At 49.9% G+C, this 15,759-nt stretch overlaps 1 protein-coding gene across 1 annotated transcript; it reads left to right on the top strand.

Annotated features, from left to right (window-relative positions):
- Positions 1–12,623: 12,623 nt before the first annotated feature.
- RAP2C (RAP2C, member of RAS oncogene family) lies at positions 12,624–15,140 on the top strand. Its single transcript, XM_090150380.1, has 2 exons — positions 12,624–13,164; positions 14,821–15,140. The coding sequence occupies exons 1-2, from the start codon at positions 12,892–12,894 to the stop codon at positions 15,097–15,099; spliced, it is 552 nt and encodes a 183-aa protein (XP_090006506.1). The 5' UTR covers positions 12,624–12,891; the 3' UTR covers positions 15,100–15,140.
- The last annotated feature ends 619 nt before the right edge of the window (positions 15,141–15,759 follow it).

A 15,759-nucleotide genomic window follows, 5' to 3' on the forward strand; every position in this document is an offset into this window, starting at 1 on the left:
TGTGTGAGACACACCTTTTTTGCACTTATGTACATAGTCCACGAAAGAAATCCTTGGAACTTATTTTGAATATAAAAAAAAAAGTCTGTAATAATACAGGAAAAGTTTGTAAAAGAGATAGGTATTACTAAGGCTTTGAAAAGGAGGAGTTTTTTGCTATAAAACTTATCTGAAAGCATGATGTTGCTTTGCTGTTGTAAAAGCTTTGTAGTTTGCCATAGCTTATTATACAGCAGACTGATACCAGGTCAGCTCCAACCTGCAGCACGGAGAAGTGGGAAACAGTGCTTAATGAATTAGTAAGGTCACTAGCAAAGATTTTGTTCTGAATCAGCCTGCATTTTCAAACACACCCGAGGTCATGTTTGTGATGCTTTGCATTCTCTGAATCCTATTGGGACCGATATGTCGGCGGTGGCACACACCCATTTTTCCCAGCACCTCGTCCTGTTCCTGTCTGGAAGTGTTTCTCTGTTGTAGGTGACTGTCGTTGGAGTGCTTGAAATCCCAGAGGGAGTTTGAACCGTTGCCATTTGCTGGGTTTTGTGTGTGCGTGTGGTTTTGTGTTTTTCTCACCGTTTTGGGGCAAGCCAACAAAATGGAGCGGCTGAAAAGCAGTGGAGGGATGGGAGTTGTTTCAGATGGGTTTGGGATGACTTTCCCCTCTGGTGCCACTGTTTTAGTGCTCTTCTGAGAGAGTGAGAGGCCCTGGCAGCAGTGCGTGGTGGAGCTGGGTGCTGGGTGCTGGGCAGGGAAGGCGGTGCTGCTGTGCTGTAAGGCAGCACGGTGCCTCTGGCTGGGTGCAGCCCTGCTGCCTGCCATGCAAAGGGAGCACAGCCCTGTCCCCAGCCAGGGAGGACCCATGCTTCCTGAAGCTGCTGGCCATGTGCTCCCACACAGCCCCAGCTTCCCCTGCTTCTCCAGGGCTGCCAGGCTGCACGGAGGCGGTGGGAATCCTGGGCAAAGCCCTGTGCCCACGCAGCACCAGGAGATGCTCTCATATGCAAGCTAGGTTGTCCCTTTGCTCCCTGCATGTTGCTTTCCCAAATGGAATGTTAGCTGCGACAGAGAAAACAGAAGATGAATGATGTAAAATATCCGTTCCCTGCAGCAGATTGCTGATTCCCAGCAATCTGGGTCCCCAGGCTCTCGATTCCCTTCCCACTCCTGCTCTGTTGCTTGCACTGCAATGCTCTGCAGCTCTGAGTGAGGTGTGGGGAAGCTGGGAGGCCTGCATCGACCTGCTTATTTTTTGATCAGAACTAGTTCTTTGTTTTGCAAGCTCACACCTCAGATTTGCTTTGGTAAAGCCCCCGTGTCCCTGTATCCCTCCCCTGCCCATCCCAGGGCTCCGGGCACTGCTGCTGGCCTCCCTTCACTTTGCTCCCTTCACACTGTCCATGAATGTCCCCTGCCCAGCCCGTAATTCACCACGTGATTCATTGGAACGCACGCTTTGCTGAATCAGAGCCTTAGCATCATGTGGTCCCAGTGTCTGTAGAGGGGAAAAAAAATCAGATGTTGTCTCTTTCTGTGTGCATTACTATAATGTAGATTTTAGTATGAAATAATCAGCTAATTCTGGCCACTGTGCTCTTAAAGCTTCCCTTTACTGTAATCAATTTTTGTAATCAAGCTCCTCATTTCTAGGATTACAAGAAAAAAACTGTTTTGCACTATGTGAAATGAATCCGAGACGGTAAACTTCTTTTGCTTGGGGATACGAAAACGATCACAACAACACTGCTAAAATCTTTGCTAGTGATCTCTACTGACATCTCTATATCAAAAATAACTCTGCCTCTCAGACGAGATAATTAAACATGCAAAAATAACACAACTGTTAAATAACACAAAGTTCTTTTTCCAAACACACAACAGAGAGAATTACCTGACACTGAATTACAAGGTTCCAGTTCCTTATTACTGTACACAGATGCTATTTGATAGTGGTGGAAGCCAAATGATTTTGTTGCCATGGCTTTTGTATCCTAGCAGATGAGGGGATGATAAGACCATTCTTAGATTGGGTTATGGGATTTATTTGTTTTGTTTTGTTTTGTTTTTTTCCTTTTCCAATTAGCTTTCTTTTAATTATATTTTTATTTTACATCATGAAAATGAAACGAAACTCCCCGTGCTCCTGATCATGTCACCTGACAACAGATCGCTTTCTTCTTCTGTAGAAGTAGAGAATTGTACTTTAGGCAATCACAGAAATCAGAGAATGTTCTCCAAAATGGTCGACTTCTAATTTAAGTCTATACAAACACTTATACCGTACTGTGTGAAGTAGATATTTGAAGCAATTCTTCTTTTCATAGGCATCTCTGGTACAAGAGAAACATTAGGTATCAATTTAATGGTATAGTTTAGCATATATACAAACAACTACAGTTAGCCCTGTGGCATTGTAAGAAACAAAATACCATCAGATTCAGACAGGCATAGGCTAATGCAGTGTTTCAGTTCCATAACACGATAGTTCATTCCCTCAACTGCTACCAACAGGGTGTATGCTTGGAATTTCTTTTTCTTTTTGCCACGTTATATTGCTGTAGTGCCTGTATGTGCTTTAGAGATGTGCATAATGCTACTCATTTTAGTATGTTACTTCTATATTGTTATTGTTTATTTTTTTGATCTTTTAATAAAGTGTATAAAATTCTTGGTTATGTTTTTTATGGATCCATATCTACGCATTAAATAGGAGTTTAAGAACTTTTCGAGTTCTGGTTTATTAGTCCCGATCTTTAAAGGTTCCGATGTAAAAAATAATGACGAATGGATTTGATTCAATGTTATATCTTAAAGTGTAGAACAACAGAATAAATTTCTTTCCAGAAAATACCTTCAGTATTTTGAATTCTGTAGCCGGTGCCTCCTCTTTACTGGATGCATCGGGCCTGTCCTATTAAAGTTACTAACGCAAGAAAGAAGTTTGTATTTTAGAAAAATAAAAGCAGAACTTTGCAGATGCTGCCTGCTGGTTTCTCTTGTGCCTCAGACCCTCTGAGACACGTGTGTGCTGTGTTTGCTTCGTGTTTGCCCACGCTTCCCTTCTAACCCTGTCTGTGTGTGATCAGGGAGGAGATCAGAGCTGTGCGTTTGAAGGTAACCACGAAGAAGGAATTGAATGCAATCCAGAGACCTGCAGCTTTTGTAACACAGTGATGTGTGTCCATTTTTCTCTTTCAGCAGTTGTGTCAGGTACCGTTTTGAACATCCCAGTGCAGTAACACAGCAGTCATCTCCCTTTGGCAGTGCTGGGTTCCCATAGTCTCCTCCAAGTGCTCAGCTGGGTGCTGTGCTGCCTGTGGGCAGTCTGGCTGCTCTCCTGGCAGAGCTGCTGCTTGCTGACCCCCACTGCTTGTTTGTCCCTTCTGAACGCTGAGCAGTGCTCGAGGTGAGAGCATTGTTCAGTGGCGTCTTTGCTTTGTGGTCACCACCTGCCTGCTGGCAGCACTGCTGGAAGGGAGCTTTTACCCCGGGAGCTTTTACCCCAGCACTGGCTCCGTGACACCACGTGCTTCCTGGAAATACTAACCTCCATGTGCCTGGGCTCCCCTCTGCAAGCTCGGTGTCATCGAGGTCATGTCCTCCTGTGCTGCTCAGCAGGAGTTGCTCCACACCCACTGGAAGTGCTTCTTCCTCAGCCACCACCAAACGCAGCCCCAGCCTTGTCCAGGGATGGCACCAGGTTTGGGACGGGGCTGCAGGGCTGATCTGTCGCTGTGAGCTCTGCCCTGCAGGTTTCACACACTGGTTGGGCCTGGCTGGAGGCACTGAGCCCTGCAGAGAGGCTTTGGCAGGATGGGCTCTCAGCAGCAGCAGGAGATGTCAGGAATTCCCTGAAGATGCAGAAAACATCTTTCAAATCTGTCCTATTTTGGCCTCAGCACCCAGGCTGCTGCAAGACTAGTGACCCGAAATTATGGGAGTCAAGATCTGTGCAATGGGAGGTTGCAGTGCCAACATGAGGGAGTGCAGCAATGGATTGTTGGCCATTTCTCCTTGGTTTCCTTGTCTGACTTAAAGAGATCCAAAGCAGGTTTGTTGCAGCTCCTGGGCTGTGTGTGTGTGCAGGCCCAGCCTGGGACAGCATCTGGTGTCCTGCATCGTAGCATGGGAGAGCACACAAACTGTTCCTGCATTTCACATGCAAGCTGCCTGGACAACAAGGATCTCCATTCCCAAAGGTGTTCAAGAATCCGCTGCCAGGGAAAGGTAGGAGCTTTAAAACAAACATTAGGCTCCTGGTCTGCTGGGGCAGTGCTCCCTATTGCCTTTAGTAGAACATGCTGTTGACTTTGATAGAAGGCAGACCGAGACTAGGACAAATTATGTAACTGTTCCTTTTTCATCAGCCTATTTCCTTGTCTTCTCTTTGCAGGCTAATTGAGACTATTTGTGTGTCAGGGCCACGCAGATTTTTTTTCTATAAATGACTCCTTCCTAAACTGATGGCACAGATAAATGTCTGAATTGTTTCTGAAAGCAAAGAAGAAGGGGAAAACTGAAACGTCTAAGCAGTGATTGTTTTGGTGTTCCACTAATGGTGTGGGACCCTTTCCTAATGTTTACTGTTTCCATTCCCAACTTTCCTCTGCTTTTCTTTCGCTGCTTGCCAACACTGTTCCAGTCGGAGAAGCTCAAGACTTTGGGCTGAAAAACCTTGCTGGGTTTAAGTGTATGGCCCCATATGTCAGAGAGGGTGATGCATGCACAGCTCTTCAAGGAGCCCAAACAGTTCATCTCAGGGCTCTCAGCCCTGCAGGAGGGAGCTGCACTGCTGCACGACAGCCTGGCTGGGGAAGGCACATTGTGCCTCCTGCTGACAGCAGCCCAGCACTGCCCATCACTGCCAGCTCAGCTACAGCAGCGCTGGGATTTGGGATGGGAAGGAGGGAAAAGGAGGCCAAAAGAAGAGAGCTGGCGGTGCTCCTTGCTGGTGAGCCCTGGCTGCTCGAGTGCAGTTGATTGTCTTGAGCTGGGACAGCGCCTCATGGATGAAGTTGGATTAAAGAACCCGAGCACATCATCCACGATACTGTATTTATGGCAAATGTCATTTGGAAATATAGCAGCACCCAGCCTATCCGTCTTCCTCTCCGCTGGGACATGTTTGTGCAGGAAAGCCAAGTTTAATAAAAATCTCCATTTAGTTCTTTGGCTGTCAAAGCTTCAGTGGGAAACATGGGGAAAATAGCTATTTTTCCGGGTTTGCTCCGTATTCAGATGAGCCTTTGTGGTCCAAATGCAGACAGTTTTTACTCAATCTGGACTTAGTGCTGGATAAATAGTTCACTTTGATCCATTTGTTAGAAGGAAGAGGATGGAGAAAGAAACATTTGGCTAATCCCCAGTAAATTGTGGATTTAAAATATCCTCTCCAGTAAAAGCAGTCAGTTAACCCTTCCACTCAGAGAAAGCTGCAGCCCAACAAACAGCCCCGTGCTCTCAATTTTATGCTGATTTTATGTAGTGATTGCTGTCAGTGAACCAGTTTGTCCCTTCTAGCCCACGTGGGTTCCTCCCTGGAGAGCATCTCCCCAAAAGCCAATCCTTGTGAAAGGCCCTGGGCTGTGTGAGGGCAGAGAGACCTTCCTGGAGAAAGAAAGAGGTCCAAAGGCCATGTGGATGGGCTTGAATAAGCAGGTGCTTCTTCAGGCTGGGCAGGACTGGGCTGGGAGATCTTTGCTGCAAATACCTTTGCCCTTTCCTCCTCGCTGTGCCTTTTGCAGGGTGTTTTCTGCTGGTTGGTGCAACAGCAACAGCAGCTGTCCTCTCCCTGTCGTTGCTGCTGCCCTTGTCCAGGATCTGGAGGTGTAAATCCAGCCTGGAGTGATGGCACAGAGGCTGCCGCAGTGAGGAGCACTGCAGCCATGCAGGAGGGTATGATGCTGCACAGAGGATTTCTTCAGAGCCACACCTGGGTTGTACAGAGGTATTTCTGCTTCGCTCCATGGTGCATGTGAATTATTTGCTCGTAAATGTTGTCTGCGCCATCCCAAAGGAGCTGCTGCTGCCTTCCTGTCCTCTGTAGCCGCCGTGTTCTTGAATACTGTGTTTATAATCAATGCAGCTACTGCTTTAATGCTGTATGTCACCATAATTCAGCTGATCTCAGTGGTGTGGTTTCTGCTGCAGCGCCTTTGTGCAGGCAGTGGCTCTGGCTGGCCCAGGCTCCCCTGCTATGTGCCATGTCCCTGCAGCTGCCCTCTTTCTGCCCCACATCTGCAGTGCCTGGAAGGGCTCCCACTGTGAACAGCTCTTGGCAAAAGCCCTGCGGTGCCCAGGGATACAGGGAGGGATCAGCATTTGTGCCCCCTGCCCAAGGCAGCAGTTGGACCCTTCCCTCCGCCAGACCAGGGCTCAGGGGCTTGCTTTGTGCCAGGGGATTTGCCACTGCCCCACTGGCCCCAGGCCCTGCTCCATCACCTCTTCCACTTTCTTCCCTCTGTTTGCTTGGAAGCATCTCTGTTTCCTCTGTGACCTCAGGTTGTGATAACCCTCTGCCCTCTGTACCAATGCCAAAGCAGCACAGGTCCCTCAGGGAGAATGGGGCAGGCTGGGGGGCTCGGAGTGGCATGGGAATGCCAATGACAGCTCAGGACTCAGGGCTGATCCAGGAAAGACCAGCCCTGCTCACACCACATTACCGCATCCCAGCTGCCAAGGGCACTCCTGATCCACACAGCTGCAGAGGCCACTGTGAGTATTTAATTGATTGCATCATTCAAACGGGGTCACCCAGCTTGTGTCAAAGCTTGGAGAGGGAATTTAAGAGCCTGCCTAAAGCAGGGCAGCTAATTGCAGGGGCTGACCCCTTGTAAAGCAGCTGGCCCCATGCACATCACTCTGTGCCCCTTGTTCCTGCTCAGCTAAGCTGAACAAGAGGCAGCAGCCCCCACCTGGCCATGCTTTGGGCTGTCTCTCATGGTGAGGATGAGTCCTTGGAAGATTTTTTAATTCCCACTCTCAGGGTGGGGCTGTGGCTGGATTTGGACAGCATGGGCAGTGCTGGGGGGAAAGTGGACTGCAATCATCCTCCCATGCTCTTGCCCCTCTGCCAGCTTTGCTCAATTATGGGAAATCCTTTAAGCTTTTGCATTAGTGCTGTATTTAGGTCTGAACTGTATTAAGACTTGGTACAGGGGAAGCAGAGTCAGATTTCTCACCTAATACAGAATGTTTTAAAGGTGTTTGTCACTATGACCCCACTGCTGCCAGCCCAGTGGCTGGGGCACAGTGGGTACTGCAGGAGGGGAAGGTGCTTGCTGCCTCCTTGGCTGGCTGTGCCTGGCTCTGGCAGAGCCAGCCTTCCTCTCTCCCTCCCTTCTGCAAGGCTGGCGGGCTGGCAGGAGGCCCATCCTGCTGGCAATAAATGTGTCATCAGGATGCAAGCAGAGATAATGAGTCACGAACACCCACCACTAGGCAGCCCAGTCCTGGCACAGGGCTGCAAGGCAGGAGCAGAGGGAATAGGGCTGCTCCAGCCCACACTGCCTCTTCCAACCTTTGTGCTGCAGTGATCAGGCAGGAAGGATTTCCTCTTTGCAGCATTATTGATCTGCACCGTGAGGACACAAAACGAGGGAGCATCCCTTCCATCTGGGCCTGCTGTGAGGCTCCTGGCAGTGCTGTCCTGGGGCTGGGGAGGCAGCTCTACTCCCCTTGTGCAGTGTGGAGACGTGGCAGTCCCCTAATATCCCTTACTGCAGGTGCCACCTCAGCCCTACCTGCTGTGAGTGAACAGCTAGGCAAGGATGGGACTGTGTGTCCCCCATATGCAAGTGGCTGGGCCAGCTCAGGGCATGATGGCAGCAGCAGGAGAAGCCTCCAGGCTCCCATGCTTGCTAGGCTGTGTTTTTTGCAAGAAGAGCAGGCGACAAGTTGTGCCTGCAAAAGCAACCTCAGCACGCTCCCAAAACTTCCCCAGACTCCTCAGAGATGGACCTAGCCCAGGGCAGAGAAGCTTTGATGGAAGCCTGATGGAAGCTTTGGTTTTCCATTCACTTAGGACGCACACAGGGACAAAATCCCTTCACCCCATCCCACTGACCACCAACTTCAGCCAGGTTGCAGAGTTTGGGCAACAAGGCATGGCACCAAACTCAAAGCAAAGCTGCTAATTGCCTTTTATCCACCTCTAATCACTACTGGAGCTGCTGCTGCTCTTGGTGTCATGTCCATTCCCATTCACTGCAAAGTACTGGATAATAGAGGATAATTTTCTTCCTAGGGAACATGCAAGAATTTATGTCGAACAGGTGTAATGTGCAAAGAACTCATGTTTAAATGATCAGAGCATAGTGGCAGAGCAAGGTATGAAGTCTTGAGACACAGAGATTAGAAAACCTTCACAGAAAAAAAAAAAAAAGAAAAAGAGACTTGCAAAATGTTAAGAGATTAGAAAGAATTTAACATGGGATTAAATACTGGGGAAAAAAAATAGGAAAATGAAAAGCAGGAGATAAGAAAAGACTTGGGGATGAGGCAGGTGTGCCACACCAAGGAGAGCTTTCAGTCTATGGACAAGGATGAGCCTCAGTGCTCTCCCCCAGCGTCTCAGATCTGCATCCCCAAACCACTTGAGACATAGAGCTGGACTAGCAGATGGACCTCACTAGGACAAGGGAAATGTGAGTGTGTCGGGGCAGGAGTAGGGGCTCAGACTCAGCAGGGACAGGGGTTCAAGATCTGCACCTGCTTCCAGGTCTGCTGCAACACAAGGCAGAGACAAGAGCATCCTTTCCCTGGTGCCTGGGCTCACCTGGGGGCTGCCAACAGCACAGTGCCCATGGGACCCTGGCCACAGCTGTTTTCCTGCAGGGCTTTGTGTGTCCACCTGCAGGGCCAGACAGGGTCAGACTGCTGGCTTTTATCCTCAAAATGAACTTGAGCAAGTTCATAAAGCACACAACAGAAGACTCACGATCATGGGCAACTACCACAGAGACCCAATGAGCCCTCAGCAGCACAACTTGCCCCATTGAGCCTATCGATGGTCCCTGCTGCTCTTCATCCTGGCTGGCAAATATTAACTCCATTTTTTAAGTCAAGAAATGAGCTGTTTTACAACTCCATCCCATTTGAATTCTCCAAAGAGGCTTCAAGGAGCTTCCACATCTTCGAGCCCAGGGCTCCAGGCTCTGATAGCAGCCTCCCATATTGGGTGCCACAAGCTCTCCAGCAGTTGCTGTCAGGGCAGTATACAGCTCCTGGATGTTGCCTGGCTTGTCTCCAGACAGGCAGGTGCAGCTTCCAGGGGAGCTGACAGTTTTGGCAAGGAGGAGCTCTGCGCCATTGCCCTCCCTTGGCAGGAAGGCTGATAAAGTGTCTCATAATGAGATTGCCGTGTTCTCACTTTGCAGGCAGTTTTGTTAGCTTTTGCAAATGCAGTCTGGGGAGAATCTCTGTCTGTCCAGACATTGCTTGCAGCTCTGCCAATACACTTAAAATTGTAGAATCATATAATAGCCTGAGTTGGAAGGGGCCCACAAGAATTATCTAGTCCCATGTCTGGCTCCACACAGGACCACCCAAAATTCAAGCCCCACATCTGAGAGCAAACACTTCTCAATCTCCAGCAACTCAGTGCCACGACCACTTCCTTGGGGAGACTGTTCCATGCCTGACCATCCTCTCAGCAAAGAACCTAATACCCAACCCGAACCTCCTCCCACTCTTGGGATTGCATGAAGAAGAAACACTGCTTATTCATGAGGACTGGAGGATGGGTAAGAAGAGCTTAAATCCCAGCCCATTACCTGCCTCCTCCCTCCAGAGAGCCACATGCAGTGTGCTGACCCAGACACATGCACAAGAACTCTCCGCTCACTTTGTTGCACATGCACATCTTCAGCTGTAGCTGCAAAAAGTGGTGAGTGTGAAGAAGAGTGCACAGGGATGGGGCATGGAATGCAGTGTTTTCACAAATCCCCATTTGGGTTGAATTTTCGGTTTTATTCTCTCCCTGCAATGGGAATAAACTGGAGAGTACCACTCTAATTGATTGTTAGCTGCTTCATTCTGCTATTGCATTTCATGCACAAGTTTGCACACTGCTCTAGCATCTGAATTGTAATTGCTGAGGGAATATGATTAAAAAGGGAAACCCGTGGAATTTTGAAAGAACTCTTCTCTTAGGTGTCAGTTTTAAATTGCTTTATTTTCACAAGTCTTCAATATATCTTGACAGCATGTTTACCTTCCTCAACCTTTCTTTTCAGTTAGGGTTTAAAACAACAGGCTTGGTTTATTTGTTCGTTGTTACCTTCAGGCTTTTGAGCCTTAGAGAGGCATATTTTCAGCTTTACTCCTTGACAGCACTGCCTGGAAGCCTTCTATGTATGCAGAAAGAGAGAGGCTGTCACATGTGTTGGTGATTTGCCATGGGAAAGTCTGAGGCCATTTCCATCCATTCAGCTTTGGGGAAGTTGGTGGAAACTGGTGTTAGTGAGAGAGAGCTGTGCTGGTATCACAAGATATGCGAGGTTCTGGGGAGGTGAGCAGGACTGGGATTGTCCTCCTCAGAAATTCCAGTTACCTTCTTGTACCAGCTGTAACTCAGTGCATCCCCAGAATCAGTAACTGCTTTGGAGGAATCTCTTTTTTTCAGGTGCAAGCAAAGTAATAGGTTTAAGCACCCCAGCAGAAACAAGAAATTTCAGAGAAAAGGCCTCAGAACTTGCCTCTGAGTCATAATATCATAGAATCACAAAGGTTGGAAAAGACCCACAGGAACATCCAGTCCAACCATTCACCCATCACCAATGGTTCGCACATGGAGTCATCTCCATGTTGGCAGGAGAAACTGGCAAAGAGCAAAAGCTATTTTGCCAGTCTCTGCAGGTAGTCCTGCTGCGAAGGCCCAGAATTAAGAGGCTCAGCCAGGTGAACACGTCCAGCCCATAAGACAGATCTCATCGTACTCTGAAGGAGCTGAAACAGAAAGCTGTTTTTATGATTCTGGGGTTGGTGAAGAAATGACACAAAGTCTTAAGCTTCTTTTGCCTATATTCACACATACTATGTACTCAGCTAGTGCTTAACTTAGGTGAAATCCTGGCTATCCCTGCTGGAGCAGTCTCCGCTCAGCCACCTGTTGCAGAATTGCTGGCAAGGGCCTGGTGCAGACCCTGCGCAGAGGCAGTGAGTCACAGCCACCTCTGCTCAGTTACTGCAGCCTGCAGAGGCAGCAACAGCAGTCGGTGCACTGCTCACGTTTTATCTGGTGAGGAAGTAGCTGTACCCCTGCCATCAGAGCTGCTCCCTCCCTCCAAAGCCTGGGCTGCTCCTCTCCAGGCTTCAGGACAGGGCAGGGCTCTGCAGCACTGCACAGGAGCCACCTCTCGCCTTCGTGAGATGGGGATTGCAATTAGTCCTGGCCCTTTGCTTGTGCCATCTGTCTGCTCCCCGAACATCCCTGTAGGATCTGTGTCTTAGCAGGTTAATTTAATAACTGCCCGCTTTATTGTTGCTGGCCGCGGGCACGGCACGGAGCAGCTGAGTACATCAACAGCACAGAGCAGGAATCAAACGCTGCCCAGATGCTCATTTAGGAGGTTTGTTTTGCTGAGGGAGCACAAACCCTCCCGTGGGCCGAGCCCTGTGTCGTTCTCCTTGGCAAGAGATGGGTAAAAAACAGCAGTGGAGATGAAACCAGGTCACAGACCCAGGGCGTGCTGCACCTGAGGTATGGCGAGGTGAGGACAGCATGGGAGCAGCAGAAAGGTGTTGCTGGCTGGAGGTGAGCGCATGGCACGGGGCTTGGGCATTGACAGAAGCATCAGCCGTTCTCATCTGGAGCATCAGCAGCAACTTCTGTGGCTGCAGACCACGGCAGCCCAGTGCTGATGTAGGGAATGACTGCGCTGTGACCTCCACCTCCTACAGACACCGTAAAGCACCACGTGCTGGGAGCCGGGAAGGAAACCTCACAGACCCCAGACTGATCTCCATTAACAGGAGCTGAGGGAAGAACCCGAGCTGTGCCGGCTGTCGCTCCGTGCCGCCCGGCTGTGCTCTTTGCCCCCAGCCCCATTTCCTCGCTCGTTCCTCCACCCATCGCACAAAGGCCCGGCAGCGCCACAAAGACGCGCACACAAGGAACCAAAGTGACCGTGTAATCTCATTATTGTAACCCTCCTCCTCCCTTTCCCCTTTTCTCCCTCCCCCATTTGTCGCCGATTAGAACCGGCCGGCGGCTCTCAGCCGGTGAACAAATAACGCTATTTATGCACGCGGCCGGGCTGCCCCCTGGGCTGGGCGCGGAGCTCCCCTGCTGACCCCTGGCGCCCGCAGCCCAGCGGGAGCCGCAGCCGGGCACCGCGCCCCGCGCCCCGGGGCGACAAGCTCCGCGCTGCGGCTGAGAGGCGGCGCGGCGCCACAGCGACCGCACGCGGCCCCGGGCGAGGCGAGGCGAGGCCCGGCCCCCAGCGCCCCGCCGCCATCTTGGGGCCGTTCCGCGGTGCCGCACGCAAAGCGGTCCCCCGAGCGGAGAGCGAGGCGCCTCGGTGCCCCACCCAAACCCGTCCCCTTCGGCGCAGTGACGTCAGACGCAGAGGGGGGTGGGGCGTGCGCGGCCGGAAGTGACCCGCGCAGAGCGGCGGGGAGGGGCGCGCTTCCGGTGCCGCAGCGTAACCCTTCCGGGCGGGGCTGGCCGCTGCCGGGCGGTTCCCGCGGCGCGATGGAGTGAGGCGCGGCGGTAAGCGGCGGGGCCTGGCCGCAGCGCGCAGCACCGGGCCCTAACGGCTGTCTCTGCTCGGGCCGGCGCGGGAGCAGCGGGGCCTCGCCCTTCTCCTCAGGTGGGCCGGGGCTATGCGAGGGCCGCGCTGCCGCCTGCCCTAGGCCCGGGCCCGGCGGGGGAGCGGCGAGCGGGGCCCGATGCGGGAGTACAAGGTGGTGGTGCTGGGCAGCGGGGGGGTGGGGAAGTCCGCCCTGACGGTGCAGTTCGTCACCGGGACCTTCATCGAGAAGTACGACCCAACCATCGAGGACTTCTACCGCAAAGAGATCGAGGTGGACTCGTCCCCCTCGGTGCTGGAGATCCTGGACACGGCGGGCACCGAGCAGTTCGCCTCCATGCGCGACCTCTACATCAAAAACGGGCAGGGCTTCATCCTCGTCTACAGCCTGGTCAATCAGCAGTCCTTCCAGGTGAGCGGGCCGGGGGCCGCCGGGCTCAGCAGGAAGCTGGGCTCAGCCTTCTTCTGAGGGCTGAACTGAGCACGGCCGGGGCCCCGCGCTGTGCGGGTGCTTATCGGGGTGCCTGCATTGTGGAGGCCCACGCAGCGCTGGAGAACAATGACCCGCTCCCACTTCCCTGTTAGAAACGTGTTGGCAATCCCCTTTTGCGAGGAGATCACTCGATATTAAAACCAACACTTCCTCTTTTAATTTTTTTTTTTTTCCTTCTTAAAAGGAGTTTTTCTTCCGTTGCTTTTGAAGAGAGAATTATTGCTCTTCGGTTAAGACTTGCTAAATCAGCTGCTGTTTTCCGCCCCCTCCCCCCCCCCAAAATCACGTTCCTGTCCAGCGTGAGCTCGGTGCTCTGGCACTGTGGGTGGTGTGCTGAAGAGAAGCGAGCCATATGGGATAATGTATTGCTCTGGATCTCGTTCCTACTATTAAAACTCTCAGAAAATAGAAGTGTCTCAGCCAGTGCCTCGGCTAAGCTGCCTGTAGGATCGAGGCTTTATTTGAAGGGAAACGTGTGTTTAGCAGCGCTGCATACAATGCAGGGATTTGCATCTGCTGTGTTGGCTTTGGTTTTGGAATTGGGCGTTTTCCAGCTGCTTGGAGAAATCTCACACACCCCCACTGAAGCACAGTCTGTTTCTACTGAGGGCTCAGCTTTATCTTAGCAGAGGGTTCCGTGTAGCTAAATACAAGCTGCACATGTGCTCCCTGTGGAAAACATGGATGTTGGGTTGCTTCTCCCTTTATTTTCACATATTCTGGGGACCTGCAACTCCCCATTATTCAAGGAATGGCCGTACAGTTAGCAAACCACCCTGTTAATATTTAGTTATTCTTATCTGTTTGCTGCCAAGCCTGTAGGTGTAAACCACTCTGCAGATCTTTTACACAGTAGTGACTTCAGACACTTAATTGCTTTGTCTCAGAACTATGCAAGAATTTGCAGAACTTAGTGGCTGGCACTGATAGTGACTTAAAACAGTCAGGGGACAGAGGAGGCTGACTCAGACTTGAAAGTGTAAACTCCTGATGTTAGCTCAGGTTTGAATAAATGCATCTCAAGGTAATGCAGTCTTCTTGCAGCATCTAATTTGGTTACTTACATGTGATTAAACGTGTTCACAATGAATTATTTTAAGCATTCTGCAAGTGAGAAGGCTATTTAAATTATTGGCTTTCTCGAGCTGTAAACTGAACACAAACACCCTAATGGGCTGTGTGGTGGTGTGATATTGCTCATGTTACAGGTTTGCTGTCGTTAGACCTGAGACTATTTGTTTTAGAAAACTGAAATCAACCTTTCCAAAGCAGCTGCACTGTGTCTTCCTCCAGCTGAACTGAAAGGCTCTCTGAGATTTATGTTTTTATGGGCATGTTTTATAAAATGTAAGAATAGCTTGTGTAAAATTAGAAAAAAACCCTCAAACATTATTAAAGGTGGGTGTAGAACTTCTTGTGAGTTCTAGTTCCACGTGGTTACGAATTTAATAAAGCTCTGAAATGTTTTCAGTATTCAGTAGCGTGTGATGGTTGGTTAAATGTGCTTCTGTAGTGGTTATATAGTGATTTCATATGATTGCTTACACATATTAACTGCTTGGATTGTTTGATCAGGATATCAAGCCAATGAGGGACCAGATCGTCCGGGTGAAGAGATACGAGAAAGTCCCTCTGATCCTAGTGGGGAATAAAGTGGATCTGGAGTCGGAGAGAGAGGTCTTGTCTGCAGAAGGCAGAGCTCTGGCTCAGGAGTGGGGCTGCCCCTTCATGGAGACGTCAGCCAAGAGCAAAACAATGGTGGATGAACTGTTTGCTGAGATCGTCAGGCAAATGAACTATGCCTCCCTGCCTGAAAAACAAGATCAGTGTTGTACAACTTGCATCGTCCAGTGAGAGAAGTTAAGGAAAACCTCAGTCATGGCCATACAGAGCAGGTTGGTTGAACAGTCGTAACTAACTGAAGCATATAACCATACTGTTTAAATATGATAAAATATGCCAAAGAATCTGAAATTAAGTTGTAAAGCTTTGGAGGTAGCTTTCCTCTGAAAGAGCTGGAGGTTCATGGGTTCCGTTGCACGTAATTACTTGAGTCACACAGACTTCTTGCCTTACTGCAGTATTGGTGGTTCAGGGAACGCTGCCTTTGCTTGTAGCAATTTTGTAGTGCAGCAAAGTTCATCATCTCATCTCCACCTGTTTCGACTGTCAGCACTGTATTGGACATTACTGTATCCTTAATGATGTTTTCGTGATGTTTCAGTGGGATTCTTCATTGTGTTTGGTATCTGAATTATTTTCAAGTTAATGTGAATTAACTTTGGACTTGAATAGTATTATATTTGCCAAGCTTCCCACTAATTGTACTGAGGAGACTTTGAGCTTGCTTTTAAAAAAAAAAAAAAAAAAAAAAGCTGTACATAAACTGAATGTACTTCGAGTACATTTCTGTCTTATCAGTGGAATAAGTTTAAGAGAGCTACCCTGAGCTGTGAGGAGTGGCTAGAAGCCCACATGTACTAGTCAAGGACATGTACAAAGTGTTCTTCATCT

The sequence above is a fragment of the Phasianus colchicus genome, chromosome 14 (genome assembly GCF_987193195.1).
Source record: "Phasianus colchicus chromosome 14, bPhaCol1.hap1.1, whole genome shotgun sequence".
Taxonomy (NCBI): Eukaryota; Metazoa; Chordata; class Aves; order Galliformes; family Phasianidae; genus Phasianus; species Phasianus colchicus.

Bases quoted from the DNA above. Each gene is read 5' to 3' on its own strand.
- RAP2C (XM_090150380.1), top strand. From the start codon at position 12,892: ATGCGGGAGTACAAGGTGGTGGTGCTGGGCAGCGGGGGGGTGGGGAAG. The intron at 13,165-14,820 runs GTGAGCGGGCCG...TTGTTTGATCAG, and splicing joins TCAATCAGCAGTCCTTCCAG to GATATCAAGCCAATGAGGGA.